We start from the raw sequence: 19,628 nt of genomic DNA on the forward strand, positions 1-19,628 counted from the left end.
GTCTCTTGTGCCGAGGGGTCTAGCGGGTTATCAAAATGGATGTTGAAATCTCCAAGTAGGGTGAAGTTGGAGGGAGAGACAACCGACTGGGAGGTCACCGAGAGTAGGGAGGTATTGAATTGTCCTATGGGACCGGGAGTGCGGTATATAAGAATACCGGTGAAGCAGGCATTGGGAGAGAACTCGATAGAGAAGGAGAGGTTTTCACAATCCTCAATGTCTTCCACAAAGTGGCGACCGGTATAGCCTTCTTTGTAGATAATCGCGAAGCCGCCACCTCTACCCAGTGGTCGGTCGGCCCGCGCTATCTGATATCCCGGGATGATGGCTTGTGCCAGGTCTGGCTGAGAGTCTTGGTTCAGCCATGTTTCGGTCAGAAAGATTGCATCTGGAGAATATTCCTCCAGTAGTAGGGAAATTTCTAGGCAATGTTTTACTAGGGACCTGCAGTTAAGAAGAAGCATGGAGTAGTTCTTTACCTCGACTCTGGGTTTGGTGGTTGTGGTGCATAGGTCTAACTTGCAGTACTTGCAGTGTTGAGGGATCTCCAGGGGGTGTAACGGGATACCACACTTGGGAGAGATAGGTGGCCGTAGCTGATATAGGAGGCTTGGGCTATATACCAGTCTGTCGTCTCTGGTGGGACCAGGGGACATGGCCCTTGGGCCCGGCCGGGCGCGGACGAGCGCAGACGAGCTAGCCTAAAGCGTGCCTTCGGCGCGCCTGCTGCGCTCGTCCGCTGCGCGTCCTACGAGTGAGCATGGCTATGAGGGTGGGAGGGGGAGGGAGCAGACAAGGGGGCGTGGCCTGTCGAGTGGACGTGTCTCCTCTCCGCGACAGCTGTTACTAACTTCGTTATTAACATAAACGATATTTCTTACCTTCAGGTCGGTATTCTGGTCGTATATATTCTTGATTTCGGTAATCTTTCCCTCCGATATTTTTAACTTAATATTCTTGTAGGTCGAAAATAAAAACTCGATATTTAGACTGTTTACCCTCCCAAACTAGCTCTACCTAGTGACGCATAGGTTTCTTCGATAATTTTTGGTAATGCACGCTCCTGATTTGCAGGTTGTTTCCCTTAAGCGTTGGTGTATGGCCACCGCTTCTGCTTCCCCCTTGATGTTGCTCAGCATAATTGCCAAGACTTGGCCAAAATTACCCATCAGTTTCATCCCCAAGTCAAGGGCAGGTCCTGCGCCGTACTTATTCTGTATCTGTTTTAATACTTCAGCAATAACTAATATGGTTGGGGTATCATGTATTCTAATATAGACTGCACAAAGATTGTTCCCCATGTGGTACAATCCTCCAGTGAGGGAACCATTCCCATTGGCATGCAAATTGTTAGCATTCTGGGCCAGATTCTGATGCGGGTTGGAAAAGTTTCCCACCTAGGGCCTGATTCTGAAGCAGTCAGGAAAGCCTCCTAACAGCCTTTTCTCCTTCCAAATCGGATCGGGAACATGTGTTACCGACCGAGGGCACAATTATGATGCGGTTAGGAACATATACTTCCATTGAAGTCAATGGGAGTCCAACCAAATCGTATCTGGAAGCATCCGGATGCATCTTACTCCGTCGGTTGGACTCTCCCGATCCGACTGGGTCGGCAACCATTTCCAACCCGGTTCGGTCGGGAAGCATTTCCAACGCGCATCAGAATCAGCCCCTCAGTGTTTTTCTTGCGGACCCGTATGGGAAATACTGCCTTCAACTGTGATATTTTTTTAGCAATCCAGAATGGTACTTGATCCCTTTTCGATGGGAACGCACCCATTATTGCTTTTAGTGTCTGTGGACTAATTATTTGTCTGTGATTAGACTGAACTGTACCAGATGGAGCATATCTCGCAGGTTGTAATGCGAGTGTTTACATGACGGACTGGACAATATGGGGTCCATTAGGATGGCGGGCGGACTTAGTCTGCCCGCCATCCCAGTGCAAAACGGGACCGCCCGCCATAGGTGTGGCGGTCCCGCCTTGACAATTAGGATGCACCCACCACAGTGGCGGGCGCATCCTGTATTTTTACCATTGCGGCGGGCAGTGCAAAAACAGCCGCCCGCCGCAATGATAAAAATGCACGTTATGCATTTCAAAGCACAACATGACAGTCACCACGCGGTGCCTGCCATGTTGCTCTTTGAAAAGCGGGGGGTATCATAGGTAACCCCATGTGCACTCCCTGGACTCCCAGGAGGCCTGCAACGGGCTCCGGCAGGGAGTCTCCGCATTGGAAAATGCCCATCATAATATGGCTGGCGGTGTCTGATAGACACCGTCACCATATTATTCCTTTTCCGCCCCAGCCGCAAGGCCACCGGGGCAAAAAGCGGCGGACGGCCTATCCGTCCGCCGAGGTCCCCCCGCCATACTAATATGGCGTGGGGAAAAACGAGTGTGGATGTCCGGCGGATTGCCCCCGCCAGGCTGGCGGTGGCTACCGCCAGCCTGGCGGTGGCAATCCGCCCAAGATCATAATGGGCCCCTATGTCTATATAGACTGACTACTTCTTTGTAAAGAGTACTCACTTCCCCTAATTGGAGTTTGTCTATCTCAGGATGTGGAGTGTAAGCCGCTAAGACAGGCCATGTCGCTCCTCCTATGCTAAGAGGACTAAGTCTTACGACCGAAGTTGTGTGATTTAGGGCGCTTTTAAGCCAGTTTTTATGTTGCTGCTAAGTTAACAGAACTTGTTTGGATCTATTCTTCCGGTGGATCCACTTCAATGTATTTGTGAAATAAATGTGTCTGTGGATCTGCCGGTGGGAATTTCACTCAGGAATAGAATACCTCTGATCCGAACACCTTGTGTGCCTCAATCACAAAGGTAACATGGCCACCTGTGCCAGGTAATCCATGTTCTAACAATTTCAGAGTCACTGCCTTTCTGCAGTTCTCTGTAATGTTAAGAGGATTAGCAAATTTGTCACCTTCCGAACCCCCCCCCCCCTGCTAGTCGTAGGTTCAGTCATTTTGAAAGGAGAAGAAATTAAAGGTTTTAAGAGGTAGGGCTTAGCACAAAATGGGAAACTGTAATCCTTACAAGCTTGTCTAAAACCTTCAGCCAATACACAGGGTATGCCTGCTCAGCTGAGGCGGATAAACCTTCCCACTTCAGACGTCTCTGGAAAATCTGAGTAGGTTTGTCTAAGAAAGCAATACTGAACTACTTAGATTTTTCTGTTAATATAAGAACCTAACTAACGTTTGCTTTGCCATGTTGTGTAGTTCCTAGGACCATCCAGGACCTGCACGTTTTGGATGACCTAAACTGAGGGCTTGATGTGCAGACAGACTCTGGACACTCCCACAGGATAAGTCATCCGTTAGACCAGCTATCTCGAGGGTGCTACTACCACCCTCATGTATTCTACAGTGGTGTATGTAGTTTCTGGCAATCACTGAACATGACAACCTTGATTCCTCAGATATCGTGGAAACAATACAGTCTCTTGCTCAGTCACTCTGGCTTGCTTTGTCTCGGAATACACATAGAATGACAATTGGAATGGTTTCAATGGTTTATTTATTGGTCAAGCGTCAGTCTAGTATGAAACATGTTAGTTGCGACAATCAAAAGACAGAAGCAGACAAATGTAATCGCTAGTACCAATATCGTAAAAAGTAGATACATTTCTACCATAGTGCTAATATGATAGATAAAAACATATTATATAAAACAATAGCATTTATGTACTCCTATGATGTGTAGCCTACCTAAATGTACCTAGCCATGTGGGTAGAGCCTGTGTATGCAAATGTCAGATTAGATCCTAATGGAGCCTTTAATCCCCCAGGGAAGTACTAACCCCTCACCTGATGGTTCTGAATGAGGACCCCGTCTCTGCGTCGAGGATGGCATCCCGCAAGGGATGTCAGGCCTCTGTCTGTCGAAGGATCAGCCTGCAGTGTCTCGGTCCAGCCTGGAAGGAATTCTCCTCCGTTCTGTAAGGGGGAATGAGGGTCTATTATACTACAGTGGTCCCTCCAGGGTTTTTCCAGAATTGATATGTTTTTAGAACATTCACTATCATTTGCTAATCCTTTTCTAAATAAAAATACTCATGCACAGATGGCTTTTGGCCATGGATGAAAAAAAGTGGTGACCCTTATACAGAATAAATTTACAGTGCCTGGGGACATGTTTGTGTACGTCAGGTACAGGGACTAAGATAGGATACCGAGAGCCTGTTGTCGAAGAGACAGAAGTAAGCTACTAGGTAAAAGGTCACCTGTGTTTAGGACCATTATGTCCTTTGGATGGGACACAATGTATGTAATCCGTATGTACATGATAGGACTATCCTAAAGAACATGGCACTAGTCACCTCCCTGCTTAAGCGCGGCTAGACTTTGGGAGTTCTTTCCTCTTACAGACCTCTCTCTCTTTTGACTTTAGAGTATAAATTCCTTAGTAAACTGCTGACCCAACAGCTGCTCCCTTTACTTCCTGACCTAGTCTGTAATGACTTTGTCCCACGCAGGAGCACATCTCTGAACATTAGCCGCCTATACCAGGTAATGGAGATAGCACACAATCCATTTACCAACTCTATTTGCTTCTCATCAGATATCGAACAGGCATTTGATTCCTTAGACTGGGAGTAAATCATTTTGGTTTTTGCGAATATTCAACATCCTTTCCACATTCATTAATTGGATTAGGCTACTCTATGCCAGCCCCACAGCGAGAGCCAAAACAGGCATACACATCTCCTTACAATATTTTATATCCTGAGGAACATGTCAGGGATATCCAGTGTCACCCCTATAATTTGTGCTGGCAATGGAACCCCTGGCACTGAAACTCCGACAGGAGGCGGCAGGTTGGGACATCCCAAAAGGGCTCCAACCTCATGCAGTTTCTATATATGCGGACAACGTGATAGTTTACACTCAGGATGTCAGTATGAGCCTCACACCTGTCTTTATTATACTCCATACATTTGGAGACCTATCTGGCCTCCAAAGTAATCATTCCAAATCACATGGCATTTGCCGTCCGAGACAATAAGCGTCAGGACAAAATCTCCCTGGGTGCCCAGACCATACTGATGGCACTTCACACATTCTGGTATCTGGGCATTCAGGTCTACAGATCACCTATGTACCTACTCAATGGGAATTAACTTGAGGCCATCTCAGTGCTTAGAGCACAGGTGAAGTTCTGGGTCACTCTGCCCCTCTTAGTAACAGGCCAGTTGGCTCTTTCCAAAATGGAGATGCTACTCAAATTACTGTATTATTTTGTAAATGTACCAATAATTGTCCCTTGTCTGTTATTAAGATATTGGACTCCCTACTACTTGGACTTATTTGGAGCTCAAGTAAGCTGCGCATTAGCCTCCTTAAACTACAACTGCCAACGGAGGGTGGTGGTCTGGAAGCAGCTGACTTTGGGTCTTAATGCTTCTCAGCCCATCTGCAATGGCTCTCTTATTGGCTGGTGGTGATACATTTACCAGGAAGCTGGCTGTTCACAGCCTATGATGTGCTCCGGAGGTGTACATAAACTGCTACTATTCAGGGTTACACGTCCTGCCAAGCTCTCTCTGCTTCTGCATAATGCTATAACACACAGACTGTGCTCCGTTACACACAACACCACTGTACCTCCCCCTCCACAACCCTCTGTGTGGCCTGCCCTCCTCGGTGGGTACTCTCACTTCCACCAGATTAACATCATGGGAAGTGCTGGAAAGCACCACCTTCAGTGACCTCTTCGAGGTTGGAATACTGCTGCCCCATCAGGACTTTACAAATTACACAACCTTCCAGGTGCGTCTTTGTTACGCATGCCAATATTGTGCCTTGTATTTGAGTGCATTGGTTACCAACGGGTTCGGAACCTGATACACATGCACTAATACAGGTAGTTTATAAGTTGGGCACCGGTAGACACTAGGTTAAGTGGCTTCATGAAAGCCTGAGCTCTCATTTACACACTTACCCTGCTGAGGACCCAATGGGAGACAAACCTTAATCGTGCATTCCATGACAAGGAATGAAATTTCCTGTTAGAATAATTGGGTGGACGTCAGGAAATAACATAGGTCTCTTACGGCGAGGACACACTGGAACATAGCAGAATATTGCCTTTTGGGACTCTGCCTTATATCGAAACCTCAAAGACCGAATCCCGCTTTGCGGACTCACCCCTTCTCGCCAATCCACAGAGGGCACGCGGCCGTTGGAAGGCTCCCGCTGCGCCCCTGGTGTTGGGTTGGCTCGAGGACGTGTGGCGTGTGGGTTCCGCTGACAGTTCAGCGAGGCGAGAGAGGGATGCTGTGGGCTGCTTAAACCGTCCATAGTCATGATGTTGGACGCCTTACTGGAACAGTTTAACGACCAAGCAGAAGCTGCTGGCGGATTCTGTTGCGTGTTTCCAGGCATGCACTGACAGGCCCCCCTACTACCCGATTTCGGCAAGGTACGTTGGCTCCTACGACATCGTGTGTGGAGGGGCGAATCACACTCTTATTACAGAGTGGTGTGGCTCACTGGTTAGAGGCGCAGACCCGAGAGCAGAGGACGGCCCGGGACCAGGGTTCAATTCCCGATGCGGCAGGGTCGTGGACCAGGGTCAGCGGACTCGATAATTCTCACCTCGGTGCCTACTCTAACCAGGGATCACACTCGGCAACTCTGGGCATTAGCTTGCTTCATCTCCACAACGGCCCCCCACATACGCCGGGGATGCCTGGTTTCACCTTGGAGATACCCAGTAGGGACCATCTCACAGGGAAAGCCAGGACGGGTTCCCCAGCGGTCTACTGTGCAGAGATACTCCTTTGGGAGTCGATTCTAGCACATTACAAACCCACAATTAATTAATTACAAACCCACATTATCTTGAGTGAATGCCGAAAGTGGGACTAACAAGGTAGACGCACTCGGTGGGTGGTTGTTTAGTATTCAGTATTTGCATTCTGATGCATCAGAATGCAAGTGTTGTTAGGTAGATAATGTTGCTTAGCCACTTGGAATGTTTAATCACAGTTGTCTTTAACTGCTGAGCTTGGTGGAGCTTAATCTGTGCTCCACGACCGTGCAATTAATAAATCCTTTCATGAATCTTATTCGCTTCTGCCTTCATTGCAGTTTCTTTTGTTTTCTCCCTATTCTATCTTTTTGTAATTTATAACACCACAAATTCATGTACCGGACATGGCTCACTGCTAAATCCATATTACCTGCGAATTCTCCTATGCATATGTAATTGCTGTTATTTGACTGACCGTATCACCATCTATGATAATGTCCATGGCAAAAGATTGTGTTTATGTTTACAAAAATCCAATAAAATAAGTTTAAAAATAACATAGTTCAATTGGTACCTTCCTTTAACAGTTAGTACAATTGAATTATTCACCACTGATTAATTGGTGATACTCAGATGGACGGCCAGGAATAGAATCCCAGAGCCTTTTCTGGCTGGGAAGAATTGCAGATGTCAAAATGACTATGCTACCAAGGGTGTTGAAGAACCGGGTTTTAGAACCCAGCGGCGCCAGGGGCACGCCCAATGTCTTCGGGTTCACCTGTCTTAGAATACAGAGACACGGGATACTTCTCGTTGACGTCAAAGACCAAGTTTATTGGCTGCAACCAGGAACAGAGGTCTACGAAGCACAACACGGGTGATTCGTCAGAGACTGTACAATTGTAGTATTGCGAGACATTGTCTTTTATGCCAAAAATCACATTCCTGACTAGCATCAATTATTTACAAACTGTCCAATCACCAAATGACATTTCAAAAGATATCGTATAACGACAAGCCCACTTTCAGTTGTCCAGTTCACCATAAATGACAAGGCAAAATCCAACATTCTTGCTCGGACAGGCTGGACAAAACCCATAATAAAAGGACCTCAACCCAAACCATAAATAGGCCATAAAAGAAGGAACAGAAACAGATGAGAAACAAGATAGAAGGGTGTGTGCATGTACCATAAACTCATCAATGTCCTGCTCTTTGATCTCTATCTGACCAGCTGCCTAACAAGGAACTGGCTCAATAAGATCAGCTTCAGGCAATGGAGTCAGTTCGTTCAGGTCACACAAAAGTCAACTAAAGGTGTACGTGTCCCAAAGACTTGTTCGGCCGTAGTCATCGGCCTATGTGAGGGCAACCACAAAATGGCTGCCGAGCACAAAATGGAACCCAGAGGTTCGAACGAAATCCCTGAATATGCAGTGTATCATCAATCGAACATGACGAAAACACTCGTACATACCGCACTCGTTATTTGCGGTCCGCTGATACCAAAATCGTCTTGATACGTCGACCTTTATTAAACGGGTTCAGAATCACGGAACCTCAGAGTTTTTACATATTTCAGACACTACAGTGTGCTGCTATTGCAGACATACTGAATTTCTTACAGCGGTCGGAACATAACTTTCTTATTAGTTTGGGATGACCGCTAGGGCTTCATGGAAACAGCCCGGTGCAGAACCCTAGGCAAGGAGACTTGGTTTTACTTGAGATGTTTATTATTACCAAGCAGCTCAGCTGAGCCACCTAGCTGAATGGTCTAGACGAGACACAGAGAAATAGTGAGGTTTTGTGCACCTCATATTTTGCTGGAAGGCCAATGCGGTTAGTTCCATGATCACTATGGGAAACTATCTCACGAGGATATATGTATCTCATCTATCACCAGTGTTACATTTTGGTATATGAGAAGGCCAACTAAGCTAACAGACTTACGTCACCTCCTCCACACCCATTTTACCCTGATAAGCATGAAACTGGTCTTCACGCTTGAACTCTACGCGCAAACCCATACAGTAGATTTCCTCCTATGCGCAGTGGCACTTGACAGGTGCAGTGTAGTCCCTGCAGTACTTTGGTGCTTGCAGCCGGACCCTTCTCTCTTAGTAAGGTAGGTAGAGAACTTATAAAGTGCGAGAATAAAGCATTTCTGATAAAGAATAATGGACATGGTTCTCCCTTTAAGATGTACTCTGTTAGTTAAAATTCACAGAAATACTTAGCTGGGCCATCAATAAGCATACTGTGATCTACAGTAGATATGGTGTTGCCCTCTTACATCACTCTGATGTCCTTTTGGGCAACCCCGTTCCTAGCTATCTCCTGCTTCTTTTAAAGAAGAGGAAGTAAATAGTACAAGCTCACTTAGCAGCGAGACAAATGACAGAGACATGGTTGCGTTGGACCTGGTATCTTCTTGCAAACTGAAAAGATAATGATGCTCAGAGAAAACAGGGGGCACGATTTTGATGCTGTTGGGGGTCCCATGTTGAATTGTTGATAAGCTGAGAGCGTTTCCACATCCTAGATATTTAGCTTCTAAGAATTGTTTCATCAAACATGGTGTAGGAAGTTTGCTCTCTGTATAGTGTACTAAAAAGAAGTACACTGTGCAGAGAGTCCATTGAATCCCCAGTTGGCTTACAGAGGCTAAAGTATATAATACTAACGATCTCCTTTATGGTAGTGTGAGCGAGCAATTAGGCTTATCAGAGCGTAATGCTAAGAGTTTGTTGTACTCACAGAGGCTATAAATGAGGCACACACTCAAAGAATAAACCTGAGACCAAATTAGAAAGAGAACTTTCTTTTTATATAGGTTTTTAAACCAAGAACTTTGTTTGAAGGTAAGTACTTTCTTCTATAGAAATTTGTACAAGAAAATCAAACTTTACACACAATGCAATCCTATGGAAGGAAAAGTCAATAATGCATAAAGGTAAGTACAATCAGTTTCAGGGGGTTCGCCTTCAGAGTTCTGAGTTGTAGTGGGCCAAGGTCCAAAGTACTACAAGCAGTTCTTCGGGGCAGGGTGTTGGTGAGGCTGGTAGCTGGCGCTACAGAGAAGGGTGGTGCACCTGAAAAAAGGCTGCACACAGGGACTTGGGGGTAAGTCCGAGGGCTCCCACACAGGGCTTAGGTCACAAGGTGTCTTTGAGCAAGGGGGCACATTTAGTTTGTCGGGACCCAGGCCGGACGGCTTGGGTGCAGAGTGGTAATGGCATCTGGGCCTGGTGCGCAGAGATGCATCTCGCATTCAGGGACAGACAGCTGGCAGGGGCAAAATCAAAGCAGCTGGGCCACTCTTAAAGTGGGTCTCTGTGATACTGACATCTGTCATTGGTTGCTTGGTCCTGGTGCAGTGAGAATCAGGACTTGACTCTAGCTGTTAGTGCTTGGTGCATGGCATCCGGAACCCCAGGGGTTGTTGCTTTGCGGCTCCAGCTGGTTCTGGTGTCTTCACGCTCGGTGGGGAGACAGATCTGACCTTCCGAAGCATGAGTACCTTCTCCTGGTCGTCTGCGGCATGGAAGCAGGACAGGGGGGTGGGCGTCTCCACTGTCTGGAGAGGTCTGGGGTCTCATAACCAAGGCGGCAGGGCCTTTGAAACTTCCTGCCCTGGGATGCCCATCCTGCTTGGAGGAAGTGTAAACACTATCTTCCAGAGCAGGCTTTGCTCTTGCACTCTGAGAGTGAAGGCTCGCACCTCAGGAGGCCAGGAACCTGTCCGTGGCTGGTCGAAACCAGTCAGTCAACATACTAGTATTCGGTCCGTTTTCAGGGGACCCCTCTAAGGGCCTTCTGGGTGCATTGTTTAATAAATCCATTACTGGCATTAGTGAGGATTTATCAAGACGAGATGTTTGGTACCAAACACCTTGGAGTACAGTGAAGCTATCATTTAGCAGGGGAACTTGTAATGACGAGTGTCCAGCCCATGTACTTGTAATGGCTTCCGTCTACACTTGTAATATCTATGGTTTTGCTTAGATACCACAGGGACACATCTGCGCATGCAGATATGCCCACACATGGGGTATAGTGCACCCTGCCTTAGGGGTGTGAGGCCTGCTGTACGGGTGTCTTACCTTTACTACATGCAATGTTCTGCAGGCATGGCAAACACTCTTTGGATTTCTCTGCACCAGGACACTCAGGCTGCGATGGCAGTTTGTATGAGCTTGTCGAGGGCCCCCTTAGGATGGCATAATTTGTGCTGCAGCCCTTAGGGGACCTCTTTGTCCAATGACCTAGGTACCAGGGGTACCATTTACAAGAGACTTACACAGAGCCGAAAGGTTGCCAATTGTGGAACAAAAAGTGCAGTTTAGGGAAAGAACATTGGTGCTGCAGCCCTGGTTAGGAGGAACCCAGTGCACTTTCAGACAAAGTTGCACCAGATACCAGGCAAAAGGTGTGTGTGTGTGGGGGGGGGGGTGTACTGCAACAAAAGTCCAGTTTCCAATGTGGTGAGATACAGATCCCTGCTCAGGGTGTTGAGAGGATCACTGAGGATGGGGGTAATTTGGTTTTGGCAGTCTCTGTTGGTTTGTTGATTGAATTGCATTTCATTCTGAAAACCTCAATAAAACATTTAGTTTTTGAAGCCTGCAGATGTTCTGTCTAATATTTAAATCTTTTCTTGTATCTTTTCTAGACCTCTAGCGACTTTTGACCTCCTCGGAGAAGATAGTCTGGTGTTGGGGAGACTGGTCCATACCTTAGGAATCCTGATGTACTTCGCCCTTCATACTGCGGTAGGAAATAGAAGCTGACCTGAGGTTCCGATGAGCAGGTCATAAATATAGCCTCTGTTGATAAAAGACACAAGGTTCATTATATTTTGTCTAACCACCGAGGATCTATCTAGCCAAAAAGTCAAAAATATCCTCTGGGGCACCATAACATCAGACTTATTTTCCAGATGACAGAAACTACGTGTTTATTTAACTGGGCCCTGGACCATTGAAAATGTTCAGCCTTGATTATGAGTTCCTTGTAAAGTTCTGGCTCCTGTGCAAATCAACATTTGCCTGGGTGTCAGAATTATGAGTTTGCCTGTAACATCTGACAGTCAAAATGTAACCACTATACATTTCGGTAGTGAACATTGCAACATTTCCTGGGTGAAAACTCTACAGTAAATGCCAGGACATGCAACTTTTGTGCGATAAGCATGAACATCTGGATAATGTGGCCCCATTTTTAAGGGGCAACTTATGATTGGTGTTGTTTATCACATCCAGTAAATAACATTCTACAGGATATTGTCATTTATTTGTACAATGAATAACTCCCAAATAGTGAGGCACTCATAATCAAGGTCTTACTATCCAAAAAATATATTTCATATTATGTGTGGAGTTTTTTCATTTCCAGTTCTTGTGAAGGTAAAGGCAGTGACCCAGCAACGTGTCCTTTCTGCATCTTGCTTCACATTGTTATATCCTGCATGCCTCTTCCTTTTGGCCCTTTTTTATTTGCTGATTAGGAGGCACTAGAAGGACTAAGCCACTGCTGTGGACTTTTGCATGATTTCTTCATCTTGGTACTGGTTATTTTTCATTAGGGCCAGCTACACCTTGCAGCAGTTCTGACCTTATCTAGGCCCCAAAGTTCTTACTTTGAGGACTGGATTTGTTCCATTTTGGACCGTACAAAGACTTCATTAGCTGCTTAGAAATTTGGCATTCTTATTGTATTTCCCTATTCCGTGCATGTATCCTGCTAATGAGAAATGCCTTCAGTGACAGGTATGCGGAGACAATAGACTTTATCCTGAAACACTGGAGATGACTTTGCTTATCTCTGCTGCCCATCTCACATATCAAAGGTTTACATACAAATCCCAATCCAAATCTGTGTAAGACTGAGGCCAGTGGGAATTGATTTGCCTAGAGACTCAATGAACACCGCACTTATGAGGCTCACTAAGGCAATAAACCAGAAAGCGTTGCTTATTATCTGTGGCCTGCTCCTGTGCCCTTCTTTTGGTGCAGACTTCAGATAAAGTTCACTGTAATGGTTCGCTTATGTATTGGCTCAGAAAACATCATGGAACATTATGGAAAACATGGAAAACTATGAAAAATATGGTTTCTTTGTTTTCCCACGGATTCAGACCCGTGTCACAAGCATTTCAATCTCATTTTTGATCGCTCTGTATCCAGTGGTCTCATTCTGAATTAAAAGCACTTTTCTTGACCATCAAAATCCTTGACTTTCAATACTGATGTAATGTAATGTAATGTAATGTAATGTATAGGCATTTATATAGCGCACTACTTACCCGGAGGGTCCCAAGGCGCTTCGACCGCTGCGAAACCCTTCCTGGCTTCCCTGAGAGATGGTCCCTTAATGGGTATCTCCAGGGTGAGACCAGGCATCCCCGGCGGTCTGGTGGGGCCGTTAGTGAAGATGAGGCAAGCTAATGCCCAGAGTTGCCGAGTGTGATCGCTGATCAGAGTGGGCACCGAGGCGAGAGAATTATCGAGTCTGCTGACCCTGGTCCAGAAACCTGCCGCGCCGCGAATCGAACCCTGGTCCCGGGCCGTCCTCTGCTCTCGGGTCTGCCGCCTCTAACCAGTGAGCCACACTACTTCACTGATGCCATAAAGAAAACCATAAAGTCAAACAGACACCTTTAAAAAAGACTCCATCAATTAACTTAACACAAACAATACATAATACAGAGTTAAATAACAAACACTTTTGATTTGATCCATAGTAAAAACAATTTCATATTACCACGGTAACCCATATTTAATCATAAAAATGAATCGCAGCTGGAATTAAGCCAAATTGCAGCCCTTAAAAAGGTAAGATTGTGTAATACTGAGTTGCTTGAAAGCAGTTGTAAAAGGATAAAAGCCGGTCTAACCTGCCTTAAGCTAGCTTTCTTAAGAATAGGAATAATAAAAGAAGTTCTTGGAACCTCATAAAAACTACAAAACATTAAAAAGTAATCATATCCTGTGGAGACTTTCCATCGCAGCCCCAGGCCTTCATATGCACCATGGGGATGGACTAAGAGATAATGAAGAAATAATTAAAGAGGTTAAGATGAAATTATGTCATGGGCACTTTTGAAACCATAGAGATAGGGCTCGGTGAATGGCACCGTCTTCGACAGGGAATACCTATCAACACTGGGCCTCCTCAACTCCTCTTCTTCCCTGGCCCATGTGCGCATTTTGAAGAAGTTCTCCTTTACCCAGTACATATCCCTTCTAAATAATCCCTCTGGATTCTCAAAAAGGGTTCAGCCCTTCCCAAGCTGGAAAGACTTTCTCTGAAATACTTTAACCAGCAAATACGATTAGAATAGTCAAGTGAAAGACAATCCTTCAGCATTTCTTTACCTAGGTCGGCTCCCTTCTACATCCAGGTTTTCATCCATAATGACAATGGACGATAGGCCAGCACATCTTAGAGAATAACCATCCCAAGTTCTTCGTAGGCTATAAACGATGGAATACACTGGGGTAAGCAGAGAATCAGTCTCGGAAACGTGTTTGCAACAGATTGCAATACGTCGTGCTTGATATAACCCCAAATCTCACTCCCATAGTTGACCTTGGCTATATATTTAGATTTGTAAATCTGCGAAAGTGCCCCGATTGGTCTACTACTTAGTCTGGAGGCAAAGTTAAGAACGTCTGCAAGAGCCCTAGCAAAATCCCCTTTCTTCTGACTTCTCAAGGGGCGTCAATTAAGAGCTACATCAAACACTATCCCTAGGTATGAAAAGACATCGGTCTTCGGGACCGGCGTAGCCACCACCAAAAAAGTGCAGGACTTAGCTGGACGCTAGCCCACCTGCATAATAAAGGATTTGCAGTTATTGACCTCCAAGTCCAATGGTAGGGAGGAGTCAACAAACTCTTTGACCTCCTGAGAGGTCAAAGAGTCCTGCAGCCAATAGCTTCAGGAAGATGTTTCTACCTGTAATAGGCAAGGCTTTGAGAGTTGGTTATCATTGTCCTCCTCATTTAGGAATCCTAGTATTTGATATTATCAGGTTAGCATAGAAAAATCACCTTTCTGAGTTTCCGCCATTTTCCCCTTCTCTACTCCAGAATACACACAAACCGCGCCCTACAAGAGAAGAATCTCATTGGTTGCCAAAGGATTTACATTGCTTGAGGCAAATTGAAGCTAGCATGTTTATTTTGAATATTTTATAAGATCTTTTTAAATTATGGCAGATCATTTTGCTATGTTTGAGAAAATATCATAGCCCAAATGTTGTCTCCTTTTCAAAAACAGTACCAAAACCACAATAGATGTATGAAATGCCTGTTTTGTACTCTTGAAAATATATGCTTCGATGTTGTTGTACAAGATGACTCTATATACTGAATTGGCTCAAAGTGCTTTCGGTCAGTTTATTTGTACTTGTTTTAGCACTATATGAAACCCATGGGATGGGAGTAAAAGTGCCTTACATAATAGTGGAAAACAAGTTACATTCAAGAGGTAACAGAAGGCAGAAAAGAAGAAACAGGAACCACAAAATAAATTAATGGTGTATGTGTATATGTAGATCCTTCTAGAATCATAGATACTGAAATCAGAGTAGACTTCCATATATATTTATTGAGTAGATTAGGAAGGGGCTGCAAGAGCTATTAGTGGTTTAGGGGCAGATGTATCAAGGCAATTTTTAGCCCCAAACGCCGCGGTTCGCAAAAAAGCCGCGTTTGCGACTAAAAAAATTGCTAAATGGTATGTATTAGGGAAATTGCATCGCAAAATTAAGGAATCAAAAAATTTCGAATCCTTAATTTTGCGCAAGCATTTGAGGAATCGCAAATTGCGATTCCTTAAATGCTATGCAACAAGCATTTAATTTTTGCGAATTCTCCTCAAGAAATCACAAATTACCACCAACCTCAAGTTGGTGGTAATTTGCGATTTCTTTCACAAATGCACTTTTTGGCATATGTGAAGGTGCCATATGGTGCCCATACATGCCCTCAGGGCATGTATGTGCGGCATATATGCAGACATGTTCATTTCAGGGGTGCATCAGGGTGTCCTTATGACACCCTTGAAATTATTCTTAATTTGCGATTCTCAAATTGCGAATCGCAAATTGAGAATAACTTCCCATTCATTTCTATGGGCCTCCTGGCCCATAGAAATGAATGGGAAATGATTCCTTAATTGCGATTCGCAATTTGCGAATCGCAATTAAGGAATTTTAAGAAATCGCAAAATAATTGCGATTTTCTACATACATCCCTATTTGCAAATCTCAAATAGCGATTTCTAAAAAATCGCAATTTTAGATTCGCAAATCAGAATGTTGATACATCTGCCCCTATGTTTACTCAATAGATGCAATCCCAAAAGGCAGAAGAATTTAGCATTTTTTCAGAATGGGTTCCGAGGAATAAACATAGTTTAGTTTTCCCAAATCATGATTTTTAAGACATCTTCCAAAGAAAGAAGTATGAGATGCCAATTTAATATGTGTCTGTTGAGCTTACCAGAGTTTGTGTACCCTGCTTTCTGAAACGAGGAGTTTCAATGCATGAAATTGATTTGCCTATTGAATCTATTGTGCCACCAGAGATATATATGTCTGATGGATACTTCTGTCTGCGGATTCATCCCCGTAGAATATTCCCCAGGTGCCAGACTGATTCCAGAGATTGTTATGCAGCAGTGCTACAGTGGGGTGGTAGAACCACAGTCAAGTTTAAGCTTAAACCTGTGATCCAAATTGTTGTAAATTTGAAAACGTTCCTATTCCCTTGCCTGTAAAGCCTCTCTCCAGCCTTGGTTTCTCCCTGCTCAGGCTAGGATCTTGAGTTCTTAGCGCCGGGACGCCTCATTGCTGGGGCAGCTGTCGCGCTCTACCAAAACGAATAGAATAGAATAGAATAGAATAGATGGGGATTAAGAAGATAGTGGTAAAACATTTAAATCAACTGCTGCTTTCATAATCTGGGTCACTTCATTTAGACATTGCCACTGAGAAGAAAGATTGAAAGATAGAACACTGAGCACTGTAGCTTGAATGTCTGATTGCAGGGAATCAGATCTCCCAGTTAGGACACTGTAGAGGAACCAGGGTGTCTGAGTCTTCTTCCGGCAGAAGAAAAGCAATGAGTTTAGCTGAAATTTTGCTATTCCCACAAATAGGTAGGAGTCATATATGTGATGTTTCCATTCCAAGAAAGAGTGCTCAGATGGAAGGAAGGTGTGTCAGACAATAGCAAGAGAGTATGATAGGGAGTGTTCATCAGAGTGGCTCATTGTGGTTCCTAGCATTCGTTGACGGAGAGTGCAGATCGCAGGTGTACAACTGTGACCTGTGGGTATCCTAATTCAGTTAGGGCAGACCACCTAGCTTAGAAAACGGGGCATGCAGTGTGCCTTTGTTACTGGTTCAGTGAATTCACTGCAGAAGCCTGTTATATGAATACATGTTCTGCACCATTTGATGTGAATAGTACATGATTGTAGCAGCTCTGACGGAGATTGAATCGACCCGAATCGCTAGAGGCTGCTTCTGTATCGAGCTTCAGGCAGGGTTCACTTCTGGAATTCCTTGGTCTTCCACTGGGAAACAGAGGTTTTATAGAAATTGGAGCGTGGAAAAAAAACTAAACTAACATGGAGAGTTGTTGAGGGCTGTACCCTTTTTTAATTACAAATGTTCTTAAGTTGTATAGAGGTGTTGGAAGAATCCCATGAAAGCAAGGGTGAAATAGGGTTCTCAGCAGTATCAGCCTTATAGGTAGGTGAATATGGAAATAAAGTGGGTGTAGGTTCATTGCTGTTGACACAATGCCCATATGGGTTATTTGCTACTTTCCTTCTCCCACTACAGGGACACTTAACAAAATAAGCATTTTTTAAAGTCAGTAGTTCTCGCCTATGTGAGAGCAATTGGTTTTGCCAATGTCTTTTAGCCATGTTATAGAGTAGCGCTCTTAAGGGCCGTATTAGAGAAAGTGCCCCGGGGGCGCAACAGGCATTTGCACCTGCTTTGCGGGCCCCTGGAGCACTTTGGTATTACAGAAGGAGCCGCAGATGCTTGTGAGGCCCCTTTTGTAACACTGATAGCACAGTCGCGCATTAGACACCAGTGCTATCTTTATGGGGCGTTCCCTCATTTGCATGGGGATGTGCCCCATGCAAATGAGGGTATCCCTTTGGCTCTGCATCATCGCCGTATTACAGAAGCGGCGCAGAGGCAAAGAAGTCCTCAGGGGGACACAATGTGAGTGCGCCCCCTGAGAGCAGCCATCTAATGGGGGGAAAGGGGATCCCATGGAACCCCTAGACTTCCCCTTGCAGGCGGGTGCAGTCACTGACCTCTAATCTTTATCTATTTTTTTATTTTTTATTTATAAAGTTTTATATAGAGCGAACAAGATCCCGAGGGATATCAGAGCGCTTTACAAAAATGATGGAAGGAAGGACATAACAGCAATGACGACATCGAGTAAAAATAACAAAAAAAAACAAAGAATAATCACATAATTACAAGGATACAAGGCAGATAAGACAGGATGAGTAATACAATAAGCAGGTATATAGCAGGTTACGCAGGAAGGCACATTATGCAGTAAGGAAGAACAGCATCAAATGTTTGTACAGTGAATATAGGATCACTAGCTTCGAGCAGGAGAAACCTAGCCCAATTATGGTAAAAATGTATTCATTAGGACTCTTTTGGCTTCCAGTTTGAAAGCGGCTGTTGAGGAGATTCTGCGAATGTACGGTGGAAGAGAGTTCCATATCTTTGGGGCCGGGCCGGAGAACGCTCGGTGACAAGTTCTCTTTTTGCTAAGGATGACTGGTTTCAGGAGGAAAGTGTTAGCGCTTCTTGAGGCTCTACCACCACTTGATAATTCAAGCTTTTGTGCTAGGTATCTGGGAGTATTGAGATGCAGAGCTTTGTGCACCAGAACGGCAATCTTTAACTGAATTCTAGCTTTATAGGGCAACCATTTAAGAGATTTTAGGACTGGAGATATGTGCTCATTTTGTTTGGTACCAGACACCAATCTAGCCACAGCGTTCAGTGATGCCCTTAGTGGAGCCAGAGTGTATTTGGGAAGACCCCAGAGAGCAGCGCTGCCATAGTCAAGCCTCGGCAAGATAATCGCTTGGACTACCTGCTTGAAGTCTGATTGTGGGAGGAATGGTTAGATATTTCTGTCCCCATCAAGTGATTAGCTCCCTTACACACATTGCTGATGTGATTTTTCATATTCAGGTAATTGTCCAGGGTGATTCCGATGGATTTGGCAGAGTCTATGATGAGAGGGGTGCAATTGAAAGCAGTCAGGTGATTTAACCAAAGGTCTAGTTTTGGGATGTGGTTTGGATGCGAGATAAGAAGGAATTCAGTTTTGGAGATGTTGAGCATGAGATCGTTCTCTGTTAACCAATTTTGCGTAGTCATAAGGGTAGAGTTAAGTGAGATGATGTCATCCGGAGATGAGATTTTCAGATAAAGTTGCGTATCCCCTGCATACATATGGAAAAGAATGTTCACGGAATTTAGAGAATAAGCTAATGGTTCCAAGAAAAGGTTGAAGAGGATAGAAGATAGGGCTGATCCTTGGGGGACACCCATGAGTACTGGAGAGGCCTGGGAGAGGGAGTGGTTTGCCTGTTCTCTTTGTGATCTGTGGTGGAGGAAGGACGAGAACCATTGTAGCACCGTCTAGTGAAACCCATCCTATTCTTCAGGATGGATAGGAGGTTGTCAAGATTAACCGTGTCAAATGCTGAGGAAAGGTCAAGGAGGATTAGGAAGCATGACTCATTTTGACCAAGCATTTTTAACATATTATCCATAACGTGAACGA

The 19,628-nt window shown here is 44.8% G+C and overlaps 1 protein-coding gene across 1 annotated transcript in view; it reads left to right on the top strand.

The window, feature by feature from the left end:
• TELO2 (telomere maintenance 2) overlaps positions 1–19,628 on the top strand; it is a 603,857-nt gene that overhangs the window by 464,756 nt on the left and 119,473 nt on the right. The window contains exon 18 of the mRNA XM_086941299.1: positions 11,450–11,549. Coding sequence (XP_086797425.1) covers positions 11,450–11,549 — 100 coding nt within the window. The remainder of the gene's footprint in view (positions 1–11,449; positions 11,550–19,628) is intronic.

The sequence above is a fragment of the Lissotriton vulgaris genome, chromosome 10 (assembly GCF_964263255.1).
Source record: "Lissotriton vulgaris chromosome 10, aLisVul1.2, whole genome shotgun sequence".
NCBI classification, from domain to species: Eukaryota; Metazoa; Chordata; class Amphibia; order Caudata; family Salamandridae; genus Lissotriton; species Lissotriton vulgaris.